Source organism: Schistocerca piceifrons, chromosome 8 (assembly GCF_021461385.2).
Source record: "Schistocerca piceifrons isolate TAMUIC-IGC-003096 chromosome 8, iqSchPice1.1, whole genome shotgun sequence".
Classification (NCBI taxonomy): Eukaryota; Metazoa; Arthropoda; class Insecta; order Orthoptera; family Acrididae; genus Schistocerca; species Schistocerca piceifrons.
The window spans coordinates 501,916,080-501,938,404 of NC_060145.1; the positions used below are offsets into that span (position 1 = coordinate 501,916,080).

Sequence of the window (22,325 nt, forward strand, 5' to 3'; positions counted from 1 at the left end):
CAGCTTCATCTTGACCTCTCACACGGTTCGAAAGACTCGGAACATTCCGAGGCCCTCTGCCGCCAATTTTTCTTCGTCCTAGGTGCATCCCATAATTTGTCTGCACTGAATGGTTGCTGGTCATGTTGGCTTTGCTCATACTCCTGTGGGATATACTGAACTGCTCTCCTTGTCGGATGCTTTCACTTGGGAGTTGGTAGCCTCTCTTATGTGCTTGAGCATACCCCTTCCTGCACTGGTGGGTCCTTTCTCATCTGCAGTGACTCCTTGAGTAGTTTGCAACCTGTCGAGCAGTGCTACCCTCACCACTCCTGATCATTGCTATCCAGTATTCCGTGTATGTGCTTGAACAGTATTGATGATCAGCGACTTTGGTCTGGACTCCAGGCCACATCAGGATCCACACACATCAGGACCCTGTGGATTGAACTTGCTGATGGCCTGGCCAAACAGGCTTCCAGTAAACTGACTCTTCAGATCAGTATTCCAAAATCAGACCTCTGATTGGTGTTACACCATAAAGTTTTAGGAATCTGGAATACGGAATGGATTACCCTGACGTCATGAAGTAAACTGTGGGCAATGAAGGAGAGTATGAATCTGTGGAGGTGCTCTGTGCAGGCCTCTCACTAGGACTCTACCGTCCTTTGTCGGCTCCGCATCGGCGGTACTTGGGTGACTCATGGTCGTATCCTCTGTGGCAAGAACCACCAGACTGTCATTGCGGTTCCCATTTGACGCTGATCCACATTTTGCTAGACTGTCCCAACATAGCTGCCCTGCCGTGGACTCTTAATCTCTCTCACTTGCTATCCCTGCTATTAGGAGACGATACCTCAGCAACTGACTTGGTTTTATTTATGAAGTGTGCTTTTACCACTCTCTGTAAGGGAGGACCACTTAACCTTATCAGCCCATTGAGGGTTTGGCAGAACACTGGCCTTCTGTGCCCAGACTGGGCTGGAGCTGTCTGGGCTTGGTGGTCCAGTCCGGTCTTCATCCTACATGCTATTCTACTCTTCTTTTCTCTCCCCCCCCCCCCCCCCCCCCTTTCCCCTTCGCTCCTCTTGGGTGGTCTGTTGGACTTTGTCTATGCTTCTCTTCCCCTGTCTGTGTTGTCAGTCTTTCCAAGGCAGTCTTGCAGTAGAGTACCACTGATAAGTTGTGGGGGGCTGGGGGATATATGCCACCTGATTGCACTCTGCTTTCAGGGGATTCTGGCTGCTCTCTAGATGGAGCACCTTGTGCTTGCCCTTCTTTTTTCCTGTCACTATTTCTTCTTTTTGACCCTTACCTCAGCAGGTTTTCTTCCCCTGTGTTTTGTGCAGTAGGCTCTCTTTGATCTGCAGTTGTAGAGACCTGTCTCTTCAAGGACAGAGAGACTGCTGACTTAGTAGTTCAGTCCATTTAAGCAACCAATCAACCAACCAATCCACTTAAGCCTGAAGTCACCAAGCAAGATTTTAATACAATGATGAGGGATTGTAGATGCTGCATCTTTGAGAGTTTCCCAAAAGTCATCCACTTTTTCATGATTTCTCTTGCTATTTTTTGAATCTCCACTGCTAGTAACATAAAACTGATGATGGGTTCAGCTCTATTCTTCTTTTACAAAGGCTGAATCTAGAATCATTATGTTTCAGGTACTTTTTACCACTGGTGTTCTCTTATAGATTCTGTACTTTTCTGAATCTGTTGGGTTTCTGTCCAGGTATCTGGCCTCTTGCAAAGTGTTTCTCTCTTAGAAAATTGATCAGCCACTTTTTTTAAAAAAGGAGCATGCTGGTGTTCATGATTCCAAGCACATGTTCATTCAGGACATATTTCTTTCTTAACATTCTGGGAAGTGCAGACTTTCCTTCACAGATGTTTCAGGTTTTCCTCGATCTGATAACCTGGGCTGCACTGCTCATGCTGGTAAAAAGAGGATTTGTATCCCCAGTTACCTCTTCAAGTAGTCTTTACTCTGTTTCCATCATGTCAGAAGTTGAAACCCAGCTTAGAGGGTGGGCACAGCCCATTCCTAGAGGTAAAACTGAGGTTGTAAGCCACAGAGTTCATTTTAGGACACCCCAGACGTGGAGAACAAACAAACGTCTTTGCAGTCAGCCCTGACCTGTTAGTGTTTATGTATCTTGAGCTTTAATATTACCCCTGAAAGCAGGGTTGCTTCCTCCACTAGCTAAGCCATTCTGATGGTCTCCATCTCTGCCATTGAAGTCTCAGCACTTATTCTATTGTGCCATACCTGGAAGATGTTATATAGGAATGGTTAATCGAATATAGGGTCTGAACGTGCGTAAGTAGTGGTGACAATATAATAAATGACGGAAGAAGTTGTTCAGCATGGATCAAAACTAGGAAATGGCTCACCCATTTGATGTGACTCAGCTGCAGCAATAGAATGGTGTCATTGAAAGAATAATAAAAGTGTTTTAGGTGGCAAGAAAGCCGTGTAAAAAAAATAGTGAATTCAACTTAGAAAGTAGAGAACCATCCATTACGAAGAAACATAGACAATACGTTTGCAGCAGAAAAAAAGGTGTAAAATGAGTACCTCAATCCTGATAATGACTTCAGAGCATAGCAACAATATGTCAGATGTAACTAACAAGTAACACCTCATATTTATTTTTGCAAATATAAAAGAACTGGATGAATAACAAATCTGCTCACCAGGGAGCGGCAAGAGAAAACGTGTAGAAAAGTTAGGTAAATTTGCAAGCTCTTGGAATCAGTGGCAGGACGGTTGAAGGGGAATGTAGAAGGATGAAGGAAAAGGACTGGCTAGATTTAGGAAATGGGTACAGTTACTAAACAGTCATCCCAAAATCCATGTCAGGGGAGCATTACTGGATGGGATGAGAGGGAAAGATTGATTTCTGAGGACTGCACTGGACAAGATTTGAAAACCTGAGAGTTAAAAGGTGGAAAATATGGTAGTAAGCAAGGCAGAGATTACTGAAGAAATATTGTGCAACAGTTAATAAGATCTGAAAGTTAAGTGCATTATGTGTGATATACAGGGGAATTGGGGGCAGGGAAGAAAAAGACAGGTCAGAAAATAAAAGATATACAGAAGACTAAATGAGAGTGAAAAAAAGAAATTGTTACTGAAAAGAAATGCTGAAACCAAAGAAATTAATGTAAATTTAGGCCAGGCGGGTGGCAAGAACCAAGAACACGTTGTGAACTAGTTCCGACTTGCAGAGTTGCTGAGAAACTGGTCTCAAGAAAGAGAATCCAGGTGGCACATGTGGTGAAACAGGCACTGAGGTCAGGATTTTCATATTGTAGAGTATACTCTGCAACAGGATATTGTTTGCCAGTCTTGGTAGGTGTCGTACCAGTGTAGAAAGGTGAGTGGTACTAACATAACATGTGGTACACAGGAGCATAGGGTCTGACCAGGATATTTTCGAGGTTGCGGGGGTTGATGAAAAGCTATTCTAGGTGTCAGATAGAGTGGACCTAATTATAGGGCATGATTTTGGGAAGTCATAACTTTTTCGAAGTAGCTGATTAATAAATAGAAGACAAGAATAATACAGAGTGACAAGTGATGTACAAAAAAGTTTTTTTTTTTTCATAGGAGTCATCAGTACCAGGATCAGAAGTGATGGCCCAGGAAATCTGCTTTAGACTATTATGAGATTAGTGACGGACATCCTGAACTGTTTTCATCCTCTGCAATTGGACACACGTACCAGCTATGGTAGCTACAGAGTGTTGTCAGACTTAAGAGTGCATCTGTCTAGTGAGTTTTAGGAATGAAGCTGATGACTATTGACACAGTAAAGCTTAACACTTGCAAAACATATTGTCTCAAAGTTGACAGAAGTGATCTTATAGACATTTAATTTGAAAAAAAAATTCAAGTGAGCAAGCGAGGTACATCTTAAAACAATAAGTAATAATAGATAACAGTTAGGAAACACAGTTTCCACTTTTTCAGACCACATGCCATTATTCAGTGGTCTGACAATTAATTAATTAATTAATTAATTAATTAATTAAGTTCTGAGGATCTCACCAAGAATAACTATCTTCAGAAATGTGGAATGAATCAAGATATACATAAACAGAAGACAAGAAAACATAGTAACTTATTTTGTATTAACAATAAAGTATCACTGTACTGCTTAATGCTGTTAATTGATTAAATTAGTAAGCTGGCCTGCATGAACCATGGACATTGCCATTGGTTGGGTGGCTCGTGTGCCTCAGTGATACAGATAGCCATACTGCCGGTGCAGCCATAACTGAAGGGTATCTATTGAGAGGCCAGACAAACGTGTGGTTCCTGAAGAGGGGTAGCAGCCTTTTCAGTAGTTGCAGGGGCAACAGTCTGGATGATTGACTGGTGTAGCCTGGTAGCATCAACTAAAACAGCCTTACTGTGCTGCTACTGCAAACAGCTGAAAGCATTGGGAAAGTACAGCCATAATTTTTCGGAGGGCGTGCAGCTCTACTCTATGGTTAAATTTTGGGTAAAATATTCTGTAGGTAAAATATAGTCGCCCATTTGGATTGTTGGGGGGAGGGGAGAGGGGAGGGGGGGGGACTACTGAGGAGGATGTTGTCATCAGGAGAAACAATATTGGTGTTCTATGGATCAGAGTGTGGAAGATTAGATCCCTTAATCACGTAGGTGGGTTAGAAAATTTAAAAAGGGAAATGATTATGTTGAAGTTAGATATAGAGGAAATTAGTGAAGTTAAGTGGCAGGAGAAACATAACATCTGTTCAGGTGTCACAGAGTTATAAATACAAAATCAGAAAGGGGCTGTGCTGGGGTAGGTTTAATAATGAATAAGAAAACAGGAATGTGGGTAAGCTACTGTGGATAGCACAGTGAACACATTATTGTAGCCAAGATAGACACAAGTCAACACCCACCACAGTAGTGCAAGTTTATATGCCAACTAGCTCTGCAGATGGTGAAGAGATTGGAGAAATGTATGATGCGATAAAAGAAATTATTTAGATACCTAAGGGAGAGAAAAATTTAATTGTGATGGGGGCTGGAATTTGACAGCAGGAAAAGGAAGAGAAGGAAAAATATAGATGAATATGGACTGGGGGAAAAGAATGAAAGAGGAAGCGTCCAGGAAGAACTTTGCACAGAGCATAATTTAATCATAGCTAATACTCAGTTTGAGAATCATGTATGTGGAAGAGACCTGAAGACACCATAAGGTTTTAGATAAATTATATAATGGCAAGACAGAGATGTCGAAACCAGATTTTAAACTGTAAGACATTTCCAACGGCAGATGTGGACTTTAACCACAATGTATTGGATGTGAACTGTAAATTAGAACTAAAGAAACTGCAAAATGGTAGAAAATAAAGGAGATGGGACCTTTATAGTTTGAGAGACCAGAGGTTGAGAGTTTCAGAGGGAGCATTGGGCAACAACTAACTAGAACAGGGGAAGGAAATGCAGTAGATGATGAATGGGTATCTTTTGAGAGATGAAATAGTGAAACTTCCTGGCAGATTAAAACTGTGTGCCGGACCGAGACTCGAACTCGGGACCTTTTGCCTTTCATGGGCAAGTGCTCTACCAACTGAGCTACCCAAGCACGACTCACGCCCCATCCTGACAGCTTTACTTCTGCCAATACCTCGTCTCCTACCTTCCAAACTTTACAGAAGCTGTGAGGACGGGGAGTGAGTCGTGCTTGGGTAGCTCAGTTGGTAGAGCACTTGCCCGTGAAAGGCAAAGGTCCCAAGTTCGAGTCTCGGTCCGGCACTCAGCTTTAATCTGCCAGGAAGTTTCATATTGGCACACACTCCTCTGCAGAGTGAAAATCTCATTCATGAAATAGTGAATTCAGCAGAGGATCAAATAGGTAAAAAGACAAGGCCCAATAGAAATGTATGAGACAGGCAAAAGATCTTCACACTTCAAGAATAATATAATAATGCTAATTCCAAAGAAAACATGTATTGACAGGTGTGAATATTACTGAACTATCAGTTTAATATAAAGTGATGGTTGCAAAATACTAACACAGATTCAATATAGATGAATGGAAAAACTCGTAGCAGCTGACTTTATGGAAGATCAGTTTGGATTCCAAAGAAATGTAGGAACATGTGAGGCAACGATGTCACTAAGACTTACTGTAGAAGATAGGTTAAGGAAAGGCAAACCTGCATTTACAGCATTTGTAGACTTAGGGAAAGCTTTTGACACTGATGAGTGGAATACTCTCTTTGAAATTCTGAAGGTAGCAGGGGTAAAACACAGGGAGCAAAAGGCTATTTACAATTTGTACAGAAACCAGATTGGAGTTAGAGTCGAGGAGCGTGAAATAGAAGTGTTGGTTGAGAAGGGAGTGAGACACAGTTGTAGCCTATCGTCAGTATTATTCAGTCTGTACATTGAACAAGCATTAAAGAAGACAAAAGAAAAATTTGGATTAAGAAGTAAAGTGCAGGGAGACGAAATAAAAACTTTGAAGTTCGAAAACCTCTCGAAAGGATGGAAGATGACCACAAAGAAAAGCAAAACAAGTATGATAGAATGTAGCCAAATTATATCGGGTGATGCTGAGAAATTTAGGTTAGCAAATGAGACACTTAAAGTAGTAGATGAGTTTTGTTATTTGGGCAGAAAAATAACTAATGATGGCCGAAGTAGGGAGGATATAAAATGTAAATGGCAATGGTAAGAAAATTATTACTGAAGAAAAAAATTTGTTAATATCAAAATGACATATTGATTTAAATGTGAGAAAGAGTTTTTTTTTTAAAATTGTTTGCATGGATTGTAGCTATGTATGGAAGTGAAATAAATATGATAAACAGTATAGTCAGGAAGAGAATAGAAGCTTTTGAAATGAGGTGCATCAGAAGAATGCTGAAGATTAGATGGGTAGATCACGTAACTAATGAGGAGGTACGGAGTAAAACTGGGGAGAAGAGAGATTTGTGGCACAACCTGACTAGAAGAAGGGATTGGTTGGTAGGACACATTCTGAGGCGAGGGGTAATAATTGTAGAGGGTGACCAAGTGATGAATACAGTAAAAAGGCTCAGAAGGATGTAAATTGGAGTAGTTTTCCAGAGATAAGAGGCTTGCACAAGATAGAGTAATATGATGCATCAAACCTCTCCTGGGACTGAAGACCACAACAGCAACAAATTAGTGAGAGAGCTGCTGCCTCCTCAGTCCTACTATATTTACTGCAAAGCTGCTCTACATCTACAGTAATTTTAGTATTCACTTAATTACAGTGATATTTTTGAAAGACAATATTTACTTAAATCTGTGAATGTTGAGTCCTGTTTATAATACATTACTACAAGGTGTACAACTTTTTTTCCTCCATTTGCCTATAGATTGCGACAACGGTAAGTTGTGGTCAAAAGAAACAGATTGCACACATCAGACAGTTAGCTTCTACCTCGGTCAACACAACCTCATTCGAACATTAGCCGATTTGTGTCTGCATCATAAAGTTGTTCTCGATTGAAAATGTCACTTTACGAGCCTAATTCTCGTCATTTGTGGGAAGTGTTACTATTTTGTTTCAGTATGAAGAAAACAGTGGCTGAGTCTCATTGAATGCTCTCAAGTACATATGGTAAGGACACTGTAAGTGAAAGAATGTGTCGTGAGTGGTTTCAACACTTCAAGAACGGTAATTTTAATGCCGTAGACCGGCATAGTGGTGGAAGAGAGAATGTTTTCGAAAATGCAGAATTGGAGTCATCGCTGAGTGAAGACTTGCGTAAAGCTCTGGAAGAATTGGTGTAATTAGTGGGAGTGGCACAGTGAGCCATTCCAAAATGTCTTGAGGCTATAGGCATGATTGAGAAAGAAGGAACTTGGGTCCCATGTGAGCTGAAACTGAGAGATGTTGAAAGGCATTTGTGTGTTTGTGAACAGTTGCTTCAGAGGCAAGAAGTGAAGGGATTTCTGCATTGCATTGTGACCAGGGATGAAAAATGGGTTCAATTCGATAACCTTAAAGGCAAAAAATCGTGGGGATATCCTGACCGTGCTTCCACATCGAATATTCATGGCTCCAAGATTTGCATTTGGTGGGACCAGCTCATCATTGTGTCTATGAGGTATTAAAGCCAAGTGAAACAACAACAGATGCTTGTTATCATATGCAAATAATGCGTTTCAGCAGAGTGTTAAAAGATAAATGGCCACAATACGGCGAGAGGCACGATAAAGGGATTTTGCAGCATGACAGTGCTCGAACCCATGTTGAAAAAGATGTCAAAATGTGCTTGGAAATGTTAAATGGGAAGTCCTACCCCACCCACCGTGTTCTCCAGACATTGCTCCCCCTGTTCAAATCAATGGTGCATGGTGTGGCTGACCAACACTTCCGATCTCATGAAGAAGTCATAAATTGGATCGATTTGTGGATCGCTTCAAAAGATGAACAATTTTTTCGATGCAGAATACGCACACTGCCCAGAAGATGGGAGAAAGTAGTGGCCAGCGATGGAAAATTCTTTGAATGGTACATGTGTAACCAATTTTGTTTCATTAAAGCCTCAAATGGTGGGGAAAAAATGGCGGAAGCAAAGTTGTACACCTAGTAGTTATAATTTAGCTTTATGACACACTGTGCTACATGCTATGTAATTAACAAAACTTTTCAATACCCAAATCTAGATCTTCAGATAATTTGTAAAACTAGTGGATATTGGTACACAGGGCAATGACAGTTAAACAACTCCTTAATTCAATGTGTTGTTATCCAGTGAACTCAGTTTGTTTTACATCAGTAGTGAGGCTTGGGAATTTTCATTTGATTTGCATCGGCTTTCAAGTTTTCATGTGGTTACAAACTGTTACTTTAAAAAAAATTTGTATGGATTTTTACTTTCCAGAACTGACAGTAAACTTAAAAGCTGGGCAACATCCTCAGCTGCAACTGTCTACTAAGGTTCATAAATATCAATATAATGGAAGGAAACATTCCACGTGGGAAAAATTATATATAAAAACAAAGATGAGGTGACTTACCGAACAAAAGCGCTGGCAGGTCGATAGACACACAAACAAACACAAACATACACACAAAATTCAAGCTTTCGCAACAAACTGTTGCCTCATCAGGAAAGAGGGAAGGAAAGGGGAAGACGAAAGGAAGTGGGTTTTAAGGGAGAGGGTAAGGAGTCATTCCAATCCCGGGAGCGGAAAGACTTACCTTAGGGGGAAAAAAGGACAGGTATACACTCGCACACACGCACATATCCATCCACACATACAGACACAAGCAGACATATGTTTGTTTGTGTGTCTATCGACCTGCCAGCGCTTTTGTTCGGTAAGTCACCTCATCTTTGTTTTTATATATAAGGTTCATAAATATTTTTATAAGATTAATGGCATATTGCCATATTGCCATTATTTGTACACATTGACTTTCCTAAATGCTGGTGGTTACATGTCACCACTTCTTCTCTGTCAGACCATATTATCGTACACACCACAATTGAGACACACAGTACAGTGCAGCACTGAAGGTGAATATTACATTTACCATTTCAGAGTTGGTACATTTGTAAACAAATGATGTATTCATTGCTTATTTATGGCTTAATTCTTTCCTCCATATAATTACAGAATCAGCTCTTTTTCCCATTTCAGTTTGTAATAGTTTATCTGAAAGATAAGCATAACTACATTGTTTACAAATCTGTTTTTCATTCTGTTTGTTTGACAAAATGCAAAATTACTTTTCAGGTATACTTCTCATGGTCAGTTCCAGACTGTTCAGTTTTATGTCCATGGTCTTACATCAATGATGGCTCCTGTGATGTTGCATGTAACACTTCAGACTGCTTTTATGACGGTGGCGACTGCGATCTCGGAAATGGAGATGCCGGAAGTAATGGTGGCGTGGAAATGTATGATGAGAACAACCAGAGCATGGATGCTTTCAATGATGAAGGATTTGACAGTCAGCTCAATTTTGAAGACAATAATGACAATCCATTCAAGCACATAAACTTTTTTGATGACATGGATAGGAAAGAAGGAAGTCGCCAGGAGGATTCAGTAGCTCAACTTTTTAACACCTCAGAAAGAGAAACACTTACAGAAAATACTCTCAGTGCAATTAACAGTGTTGAAGAAAATAATGAATATACTGAACCTGTAGCATCATCATCTACAGCTCCTCATGTTTCTGTAAGTCGCCAAACTAACTATAAATTCCATTATAACTATGACAGAACATTGTCACATGATTCAGTCACCAAATTTCCTGTTGGTTCTAATGAAACTGTAGGACCGCTGACACCAGATAACAGTGTGTCACTTGGTACTGGTCGATTCTCAAGTGTTCCTGATGTAAACAAAGAGGTTGATGTTAATGACTATAACAGCACTAGAACATTTGCTACCAAGTATGTGGGCAAATTTGTCAGTTCTATCAATAGGAAGCCAAACTCCATTGATGATAACTTTCAACTTGCAGATGAAACCAGACATGTGAAAAACGCGGACGGAAGTTCTCACAAAACCAGACGCCAGTCATCTTTGAGGAAAATCGTGAAAGATATGATCAAACAAAACAGGAAAAATTATGGAAAATACCACAGATGGGACAGAACTAATGTTGAAAAAATTATTCCTAATGCTTCTAAACCAAGAAAGGCATTTCTGGAGCGTGTTAATGGCATGAGTGTCACAGAATTTCCTCACGAGAAACAGAATTACAACCAATTACGTGTTTATCGAACACCTTACGGAATATCTCGAAAGGTGCTTAGAGACTCGTTTGCTGGGTCATTGCTCTACGTAAATCGCCTTTATAGCAAGGAATTTGGTTTTGAGGTGCGAAAAGTTCCTGCACATATGCCTCACCTCATAGATAAAAAGATAATGGAAGATTTGCAGAGAAGGTAATAAATATAGTGTTGCAGCACATATTATATATTTTTTTGTGTGAATATTGTACCTTATGGTTATTTATGGTTATTTCAGATTTCAGGACGAATGGCTCTTGACCTCTTCGCATAAGATACGTAGAGCAAATGATATGCAGTATGCTTTCTCTTACTTTTATTTTCTTATGAGTGAAAAGAAGTCGCGATCTGCTTCAGAGATATTTGACATATTTGACACTGATCAGTCAGGGTAATAATTTAATTTTTGTGCTTTTAATTTTGTGCTTTTAGCTGTTCAGCAATCAAATTGTTCATGAACATGAAACTTTTTTCTCTCTTCGTTGCAGAACATTGTCTGACAGAGAAATTAGGACACTTCTGGCGAGACTTTATGAATTGCCCATTGGCTTTCACCGTGTTACAGCCTTTACCAACAAAGTAATAAATTGTTCTAGAACAGTGCCACATGTAGTATATGAGAGAGAAGCATTCACACCGATGTATGAGAGGTACCAGGACTCCAGGCTTGTAGGTAGCTACTCATTAGCTTCTTTTATGTTTCTGAGTTTGTACTTGTTGTAATAATGTCTTCCCTCCCACTTTTGCCAGCCTATTGTGAGCAGACCACTTGTGGTGAATTGTGGGCCATTGGCGAAGTTGTTAACATCCAAGTTTGGCTCAGTAAAAAGGTATAAATATGAAATAGTGAAAGATAAACATCAAGATGTGACTTTCAAAATGATTAATTCAAACATAACCCACGTGGTCTCTGTTCTAGATGAAATACGGAAGGAACCAAAGTAAGTACCAGATTATTAACCACAGAATTGAATAAACTGTGATCGGTAAATTGTAAAAAAATGAAGTTTAAAGTTCTTGTGCATGTACATAGTTACATTATATGTGCACTCTTTCATAAATACTCAGCTCCCTACTTGTCAATCAGTACAAACCAGAGGACTCTGGAACACTAGTATTTTATCTATCAGTGCCAACCGAAGTGGACAAATAATAATCTGGTACAGTAGTATAACCATTACTGAATGGGGTGTTTTCTCTTGTCGTGTGGTGTTCATACTATATGTGTGGCAGTGGTGTATGGATAATCTCTTGTAGATGGTCAGTACAGAGCACAGTCATAATCATTGGCTTCAGTGTATGAGGGAGGCAGAGCAGTTTCGTTTTGCAGCAGTCTTCCTGTCTCCTCTGTGGTCCGGCCTTGTCATCTTCACGGTGGATATCGTTTCCCCTGCCGCTTCTCTGGTCACAGCTCAAGAAAAAGTGCACGGACTGCATTTATCACAGTGATAATTGATAGAAACACACAGGACTTTATGGGAACTTGGCACACAGGCCATAGCTTCTGGTAACACTCCTGCTACAGAAGAGCCATGACAAGATTGTGTTTTTTTCTACTGTGCCTTTTGCTTGTTCCCTTCCAGAATTAGTGCTTCATACAAGTATAAATGAAAATGTGCCTTATTGCCTCCTCATGTCTCACCCACTGTCTCTGGTCTCAATTTATTCTGATTTATTTTGTTGTTACCTATCACTTTGTATTCCCATCATTCTTTCACCCCCAGCCCCCTGCCCCCCACCCCCTTCTCTTGCTGTCCCCCCTGAACACTATGCTCTGTACTCTGTACTTTAACTCTGCTTGCACCATTTTCATTCAGTCTGAACAAGGGTGCAGATCCATACATAATTCCTCATCCCAAATTAATTCCGTCTTGCCTCTGTAGATTGAATTATTTGAACGCAACACTGAAGGAGAGTTTTTTTCTAGCAAATACTGACATTTGTGTGAGATTTACCTTACGCCATGAAAACTGTCTTGACTCCTTACACACACACACACACACACACACACACACACACACACACACACACACAAGGGCAGAATGAAAAGAAAAAAAGGATCTACACTGCAAAGAAAGTCCATCACATTTCATTTTTGATCTCTGCGGCTTTTTGGTATGATAGTGTGCTTGTGGCAGAACACCCAGAAGTATAATATTATATTTCATACTGTTGTTGGTAACATAAAATGTTTTATTACCTGTGTGGAAGCAGGAAGAGGGAAATGGTGAATTGAATTAATATTTTTGCTTGAATCCATACAAATAATTGCTCAGAACTGTGCTCAGAATGCAGTTATGAGCCCAGCCAATTATGTGTTTATGTCTGAATTTACATATCACCAAAATAATCATTGTCATTGTATGTCTTTAGCTTTTTAAGTACACCTGCAAAGATGATATTCTTCCCGTTCCACTATCATATCATCAAACAATTCATTTCACGTATATTATGATCAGTTACACAGCTAGTGCAATGGAGTACGAATTCTTGAAATGTTTCTTAATATCTCACAAGTGTCGGCCGGAGTGGCCGTGTGGTTCTAGACGCTACAGTCTGGAACCGCGTGACCGCTACGGTCGCAGGTTCGAATCCTGCCTCGGGCATGGATGTGTGTGATGTCCTTAGGTTAGTTAGGTTTAAGTATTTCTAAGTTCTAGGGGACTGATGACCATAGCAGTTAAGTCCCATAGTGCTCAGAGCCATTTATCTCAGAAGTACTTGAAGAAAGGAAGTAAATGTTGTTAGAAAGAACATAAATCCTGGGTGGATCTAGGTTTTATTTTTGAAGGTTAAAACCAATTTGCCACCTACAATTTGCTTTTTTATTTTTGAAGTGATTGTGTCTTTTTTTTCATCATTCACTTGTGCACTATCATCTGATTTTGGTACATGGCAGTTACCAAATTCCACAAATAATGTATGCAATGACGTAGAATAAAGTAGAATCAGTTTCTTTACTTATAACACAGTGCTCATTCTTGCTCTGTTGTTGGCTCAACTTGTGTAACATGCACTGCAGCACATACTGCAGAGATATTTGTTTTGAAGTGTACAGGGAGCTTTGATTTTTGTAGGTCACGATAATGGGAACACATACAAATCCGCTGATAGTGCACGAGTGAGTGAAGGAACTTGTATAATCTTCACTTAGGGCCAACAATGTTGACTGAACACGATCAACTTCTGTGACAACAAACTAAACTTGTCTATTAGTTCACAAACCATACAATAATAGTTCTTGGCAGTAAATTCACCTGAACCACAATAGAAGTTAATGTGGAGTAATTGCTGATTAAGCTGAGTCCGTAATTAACTGCCACACAGAATTAACGACAAGTGATGATGAGGATCATCTGCAGCAAAAGACAGTGTCCATTGACCTAGTTCATTAATCTTAAAGTGACTGCATGTGACTAACTTTGTCCTGCTCTTGCATATTGATGTAATTCACAAATCAAAGTAAATTTATTCCAGAGAAGGCACAGTTCATTTAGGTCTGTCCAGTACAGATCTAATTATAAGTATCATACAGTCAGTTATAAGTTATTCTGTGTTTCAGTATCAGTGTTAACAATTGACATTCTTACAAACTGCATAAGTTTAGATTTGGTCCTATAAAATTACTTCCACTCAGTGTGAAAGATTATCCAGTTTACATCTTCTAATTAACCTTTATATATCAAATAATAAACAGGTTAAGCCTTTCCCACCTTAACTTTCACTTCTCAATTTCCTGCAGTTCTGTGACCAGATGCAAGAAAAGATGCTTTAAAATAATGAAAATTTGGAGGTAAGGGCAAGGTTCACTAGCTAACTTGTTCTGGGTCAAAGAGTAAAAGTGTTAGAGACACTGCCCTCTCCTAATGAAGGCAATGTTACACATATTGATACGTGTGTATCTTTGTTTTCACAATGACGCGGTTATTGAAGAAACATTGATTTTAAAAAATTAAGTAGGCAAAGGTGACAAGATGTTTTTTATCTTAAAAAAAAAAAAGGTTCAAATGGCTCTGAGTACTATGGGACTTAACATCTGAGGTCATCAGTCCCCTAGAACTGCCCGAGGCAGGACTCGAACCTGCGACCGTAGCAGTCGCGCGGTTCCGGACTGAAGCACCTAAAACCGCTCGGCCACCGTGGCCGGCTTATCTTCAAAAAGTTACTGCAACTGTGGACCAGTGCATAAGGATATTAATGTTCCCTGTAATGTCCATTAGTCATTTCATATAAATATTAATGCTGGTCCATCAGCAAGGTTTGGGTCAATACTTTTTGTGTGTACTTGTCAGTCAGAGCTGACTGTTCATCTGTAATACAGTGGCTGCTGGTAAGACAGTAAACCCCAGTAAATTCAACCATATGAATCTACAAAAACGATTGGAACTTACACCTTTGTATGCTAGGCTGTGCATTTCTACTCACACCAGAAAATTGTGGGTGGGTGCGTGCGTGCGCACACCAGACTTGAACTCTTATGGAAATTGGTGAAATGCTGTGAGTGATGAGAATAATAAGCAAGGGGCACTACATTCGTACTGTGTGGATGATTTGATAATTTGGGTCTGACGGAAGGCGTGCTAGGGTAGTCTGTGCAGTTGCGATGACCTCTGTGTCCAGTTGACTTAGTGTCAGAGTATCTGCCTTGAGGACAGAAGACTTGGTTTCGAATCCCAGTATGGCACAAATTTTCAACTTTCCCTATTGATTTAAAACAATGCCCACTTGCAGCCAATGTCTGTAATTCCTTTGTATCTTATTTACCATTGTATCATATTTTGCTTCTTTTTCCTATTGTGCCCACATACTGTTTACAAAAGCTATATGCATTTACAATTCTTACTCCAGAATTTGGAGGTCATTCCTACACTTAAGAGATGGTATGCTGGGTTGTGTGTCACCATGAGTCAGATCACATTAGGTAAGGTAGCCATTCTGCTAAAACATCTTCTCTGCAACCACTAGGTAGTTCAGGAACGTGAAAATAATTTTTCCACAATTCTTTAGTTTTGATTTTTGGTAATTTCTACATTAATTGGCAACAGTCTCCACTGGTGAGTCACAAAGCTTCTGACTGTATTTCGACTCCCTGTTGTCGTGGATGGTGGAGACACAGCTGTGCATGATTAGTAATTGTAAATGAAATGGCCTCTGGCTGCATAGCTGGTTTTACAACTTCTTTTATTACACAGTCAATTTTTAGACCTTTGGTCCCACCATTTGATGCACCATAAGTACATATCTAATAAGTTTTATGTATTTTTTTTTATTTTTTTATTTATTACAGTGGCTGTCAACCTGACAGAAACAGTGCAAGCCCCACACCCACAGTACCATGCAAAGTGACACTGGTGGGCAACAGACTACCCACCAGTTAGTTGGTTGTTCATAGAGGAAGTACAGATCCCATGAGCGGGTTCCAAAGCTTCACGTCTGCGCATCAACAGTCACTGATCCTAAGTCCAGCCTCACACATAATGGCTAAGGCAAAAGGCTGGTCACGAGGTGACTTTCTGTAGTTGGTATATCTCCTCACAGTGTAGAAGACAGTGTGTAGAATTGAGTGATTCAATACTGTACGTCGGTTTGCAGTGTGGTAATTACAAATAGTTCCTGCCGTCCTCTTAAACTGCTTGCCAAAGAGCCATGTTGGAAACAGTTTCTGCCAGCGTGACATGCACCATCTGCTCCCCAAATGAAACCTTTACAGAGCTGGATTTTGTGGCCTGTTTGTAGCACTATGTGCTACACAAAGTAATAAGACTTAAAATGGCCAGCCGTTGCAGCCGAGCAGTTCTAGGCACTTCAGTCCGGAACAGCACTGCTGCTACGGTCACAGGTTTGAATCCTGCCTCGGGCATGGATGTGTGTGTTGTCCTTAGATTAGTTAGGTTTAAGTAGCTCTAAGTCTAGGGGACTGATGACCTCAGATGTTAAGTTCCATAGTGCTCAGAGCCATTTGAACCATTTGAACTTAAAATGGAAAACCTCAGCATTTAATGTCATTCTGTGCAGCCACTATTTTTAATGGCTCAGACTACTAGTTGCCAGCTGTTTGAGCACCCAACTTTTGTCTGTTGCTCCCAATGAAGGGATCGTGTTCCTTGAAAGCCCATGTTGTGCAGGCAGTGTTTTTTTTCAAATTTTTTAGCTGCATTCATATGTTACTGTGGATATTTCGTGATAACCGTATATTACTATGGCTGCAATATTCAGTTTTAATATGTGTTAGTTTGATTTTTTTTCAACAAAATAGAAAAATCTGTGTTATTTCAAAATTTTAACATTTGAAATACAGTAACAAATTGTATAAATGCCCTTGTTAACAGGAAATTCATATGTCTGAATGACAATCTGGACCCTGCCGTTGAGAAAGTCAATGATGTGATTCGTGCAGTTCTGCAGGACTTTTATGAAGCACTGTTTCCTGCTCCATCATCTTTTGAACTGCCACCAGAATACCGAAATCGGTTTCTGCATGTATCAGAACTGGAGGCTTGGAGAGCGAGCCGAAATATTGCACGCGTGTTTGTATATTTATGCCTAGCTTTACTTCTCAGCTTTTCACTTGTCAGTTTCCTTCTGATTGAGGTGAGTAGCAGATGATCATTATTCTTTCCATGTCCTGTTTATGTTACGTGTTATAAAGTTATCAATATTGATATATGTTACTGTTGACTTGCACTATACCTATTCCATCCATGTCTGCCAACAAGTGATCCATTTAACTTTAATTTATAGTTGAAGTAAAATAATTACATTCCAGAATTGCTTGTATCTTGTCACATTAAAAGGAGAGGTACATCATTGTGAAGAACATGCACCTTCATGCACAGAAATCTTCCTGTTTGCAGTCAAAGTTATTGTGTGTTATAGCAGGTGTAGTCTACATAAAGGGAATAGAAGCATATCACAGTCTTGATGGTACATGTATGATCCACCTACATTATCCAGTAGGCAATGACATTTAGTAAAGGGCAGGGTGCGCAAGAAGTAACTAGGTATTATTAAATGGCTGTTAAATTTTTAATATTGATGGAATAATAATGGAAATGGTACAAACGTACAGAACATTAAATGGGCTAGTGATTTTTCATGCCGTGTAGTACTGACTGTGGCCATAAGAGGCAGTACACTCAGCAACAACAAATATGGCCAATTGCCATGAATATAGGTTGTTTCACACTATTGGCTGTGGAACTTGATTATGCCTGTGCAGAGATGGTAGCATGCGGCAAAAGGAGGGAATGCTGCAGTTCCCATTGAGACAATAAAGAATTGTCATGCAAAGCTGAAGACCATAGGTTTGGTAAAGAATGCAGCAAAAACAGGTGGCAATCCACATCTTGGTGTGCTGAGAATGTGGTGATTGTGCAGAACATGTTCAGACGTAGCCTGGGGAAGTCGAAACACCTGGCAGCTTGTGATAGCAGGCTGTGCAGAGTTAAACTTTGGAGTATGGATCCCATTACGTGCAACAGCTGATACCAGAAGACTGTGATCACAGAATGGAGTATGGGTAGTTGATGTGGGATTGGCATGGAGATTGGCCTCAATTGTTTCACAACATCCTCTTGACTGATGAGGTCATATTCCAAGTGGGAGGTTTCGTCAATTGGCACAATTTCCATTACTGAGTGGCACTGAATCCTGGAGTTACAGTAGAGAAGATGCATTCTTGTCCAAAAGTGACCATGACCATGTGGTGTGGAATAACGGTTACAAATGTCATGGGTCCATATTTTCTGTGTGGCACAATGAATGGTGAATGCTACCTTCCGGTGCTTCAGAATTGTGTTTGGTCTTACTAATCCTACACAACTTCCTCCAGAAAACTGTGGATTCCTTTGCAGGTTGTTTGAGTAAATACGTCAACATCATAGGCATCTACATCAAAATTTAATGAACTGGATGGGAAAATACTGACTACATTATCTTCATGCAAGGCAGTGCACCACCTCATTATGCAAATGTCGTGTGGAAATGGTTAGATGAGAAATTTTCAGGTCATTGGCTGGGGAGAAGTAGACTACATGAACGGCCTGCAAAAAATCCAGACTTGATACCTTGAGAATATTTTTTTATTTATTTTATTTTATTTTATTTATTTTATTTTATTTTATTTATTTATTTATTTATTTTTTATGGGCCCGGGCAAAACAGGAGGAACATTGAACGAAACCTCACACATTGGATGAATTAGAAAAGTGGATTCAGGAAGTTTTTACCGGGAAGTTCTTGCCTACATAAAAATTAAATGGACTTTTAACATATTCCCATATAACAGTGTACATACTGTATCAATTCCAAATAAATAACTGTGTGAAGATAAAATGTATGTAATGTTAATTAAATCGAAACCCTTAGCTGCCAATAGGTGTTGTTGAAATACATCAATAGAGACAGCTGAAAATGTGTACCCCGACCGGGACTGGAACCTGGGATCTCCTGCTTACATGGCAGATGCTCTGTCCATCTGAGCCACTGAGGATACAGAGGATATTGCGACTGAAGGGACTTATATCTTGCACACTTCCCGTGAGACCCACATTCCCAACTGTCCACAACCTACGTTTGTAGTGTTCCTAACAGATATTGGCCCATTCACTCATTACTTGCACCAGACTAAGCTGACGAGTCCCGTAAGAGTTGGAAGGCGTGCGCATTCACACGGGAGGTGGTCAATGGCCAAGTAGCCTTTAACTATATGAAGATGGTATCTGTTCCTAGAAGAACAGATACCATTGATGACTAGAATGAAATGATAATTAAATCGAAACTCTTAGCTGCCAACAGTCGCACTATCCTCTGTGTCCTCGGTGGCTCAGATGGATAGAGTGTCTGCCACGTAAGCAGGAGATCCCGGATTTGAGACCACATCGGGGCACTCATTTTCAGCTGTCCCCATTGACATATTTCAACAACACCTTGTAGTGACTTGGCAAGACAGCCAAGCCACTAGGAGGTGAAGCCGAAAGGCACGCGTTTAAGCTCACGCAGACTGGCGTGAGGTCTGGAACAGTTAAAGGATTTTATAGTAGCAAATAAAGTACGTAGTTGATGCAATACTTAACTTTAATCCATAATTGATGTACATCGCTCTTGATGATACATAATGACAATCTCAATATAAACTGGTAATGGCACCTTGCTAGGTCGGAGCAAATGACGTAGCTGAAGGCTATGCTAACTATCGTCTCGGCAAATGAGAGCGTATTTGTCAGTGAACCTTTCCTAGCAAAGTCGGCTGTACAACTGGGGCGAGTGCTAGGAAGTCTCTTTAGACCTGCCGTGTGGCGGCGCTTGATCTGCAATCACTGACAGTGGCGACACGCCGGTCCGACGTATACTAATGGACCGCGGCCGATTTAAAGGCTACCACCTAGCAAGTGTGGTGTCTGGCGGTGACACCACACACCTGTTGCCAGCTAAGGGTTTCAATTTAATTATCATTTCATTCTAGAGAAGCTGCACACACGGTCATCAATGGTATCTCTTCTTTCGGGAACAGATACCATCTTCATAAAATGTATGTGTATTTCAAAACCTAATTGCTTCCTGCAGATGATGTACATAAATACATCAATTTCATAACCTAGTTACTTGGTGCATATGATATATGTGTAAGAACACCACAATACTTGTCCCCCGCACTGACAGGCTAATAATTACACTGCCTCACCAGTAGTAAACATGCCCATTTAACAAATTTAGAACTATTTTGTCAGTTAACTCCCCAAGGAATGGAACATTCTAAATTTGAACACGTTACATTAACTTCATCCATCTTCCTGGATTCCAGTAGCAAATTGTAACCAGTAAATGACAACAGCCACAACACTGATTCATTTATTTATTCATTCATTCTGTTGCAGGCAGCTGTCGAGGAGAAAAAAAATGTGTCCTATGAAACCCCCAATTCCATATTGAACAGATAGGTGCCCTGTTGTGAAGAACACGTGCCTTCATTTAAAGAAAATTCCTTGTTTGCCCCAACCGTTTTACTTGTCCGATCCTGGTTTTTGTATATCACGTAGAGGGAGTATAGCCTATGGGAGATCAGTCTCTAATGTCAGAATTACAGTGGTTCTAATGCATGCAGCCGTGTACTGATCCCAGTATGCATTCTACAATTATTGACAAATATTTGCTGCAGGGAGTCTTTTCTTTGAAGGGGTTTAAATCTCGGGCTGCCATTTTTGTGCAAATGTCATTAAACAAACATGCTACAAACAGAAAAGACTGCTATTCGTATGGAGTAAGTGCACAAGGACCAGCTGGGAACAAAGTCTTGATCACAACTTTCGGAATGACTTTTGTATGTCAAATCTGTGGAGGCATCACCAATACGTCCGATGGCAATTTCAGCTTGACAGCTAAAAAATGATATAACTGTTATAACTGCTGAGTCATTTCCATGCGTTAGTCTTATATGTTATTTCAAAGCTTTTTCTCATTTATATTCTAATATATTATCAGTTGCTTGATGATATAGTAAGATTTCATAATTTGTAATTATTTGAGTTTAAGATCATTTATTACTTTCTCACATTTCATTTTGCAGCGCCAGGTTCGATGCCGTCGTAAAGCGTCAAATGGCAATCTGGCAAGACAATATGCAGATGTGGGCGTGTAATGTGTAAAGAATGCTACAGGTTCTGAACCACAATCTAGTCACAATGTAAATAATATTTCCTTACATTCCAGTTTTTGATGGATATATTTGTAATTTGTTTATTAATAATTTTTGTCTTAAATAATACTTTTTGTAATATGAATAGGCAATGAATGTAAGATGTGTGTGTATATATATGGCATCAGACTGTTTGTTTGTAATAGTGTGAATAAGGAAGAGCTGTACAGTTCATATAAAACATCACACCATTTTGTGTGTACAGCAAATACACCAGTGGTGTTAGAAATGTAAGTAATATTTTCTTGGAATATTTATCTCCAACATCCTTTTCCAAAAGTTGCTGTAAATGTTGACATATTGTCCTGAAACATTACATTATTTTGCTTGACAGGAAACAGAATTCCTCCTCTAGCAAATCCAGAGAGAAATTGGGCAATGAGGTAAGTGAAAGGTGAAGTATTAGTCGCTTGGGACTAAGAAACAAATGTTCACAATGCAGTCATTAGGTAAAATAACAAAGACATGTTGATAAATGATTGGATACTAACTGTTTAGGGAAGTGGGTCTTAAAGGTGCAGCAAGGAATGATGTGTGTATGAAATTTACCCAAATAGTTCAATACTTCACTGTACAGAACATTCTGCAAATATTACAGATAGCCTTGTCAACCTTTTCCAGATGATGTCCAGAACTGTTGAGAGTATCCTTTGAATGAGTCTTGGAGTATCATTCCATACACAAGTTTTATTAGTCAGTTGTGAAAGCATGTGTAATTAATTATGGAAATCATTCCTATCATGCTGCAGTCTTAATAAATAAAGAAAATTTTGGAGACTGTCAAATCTTTCCTTCAGTCAATTTTTTATTGGAATTAACTTGTATAAAAAGAACATTAATTTATGTAACTGCTAATATACCCTCAACCCGAGCATATTAATAGGTCAAAGTGAAAGGG

At 39.7% G+C, this 22,325-nt stretch overlaps 1 protein-coding gene across 3 annotated transcripts in view; it reads left to right on the plus strand.

Moving 5' to 3' along the window:
- The window catches only part of LOC124711264 (N-acetylglucosamine-1-phosphotransferase subunits alpha/beta-like), a 132,230-nt gene extending 110,569 nt beyond the window's left edge, over window positions 1–21,661 (plus strand). The window contains exons 8-13 of one of the 3 annotated variants that reach the window (XM_047241243.1): window positions 9,728–10,890; window positions 10,973–11,125; window positions 11,223–11,403; window positions 11,485–11,675; window positions 17,064–17,325; window positions 21,299–21,661. In XM_047241243.1, the coding sequence (XP_047097199.1) occupies window positions 9,728–10,890; window positions 10,973–11,125; window positions 11,223–11,403; window positions 11,485–11,675; window positions 17,064–17,325; window positions 21,299–21,370 (2,022 nt within the window). In that variant the 3' untranslated portion in view covers window positions 21,371–21,661. Of the gene's footprint in view, window positions 1–9,727; window positions 10,891–10,972; window positions 11,126–11,222; window positions 11,408–11,484; window positions 11,676–17,063; window positions 17,326–21,298 lie in introns of those variants that run through there. The other 2 variants (XR_007005449.1, XM_047241244.1) reach the window with 2 other exon arrangements.
- The last annotated feature ends 664 nt before the right edge of the window (window positions 21,662–22,325 follow it).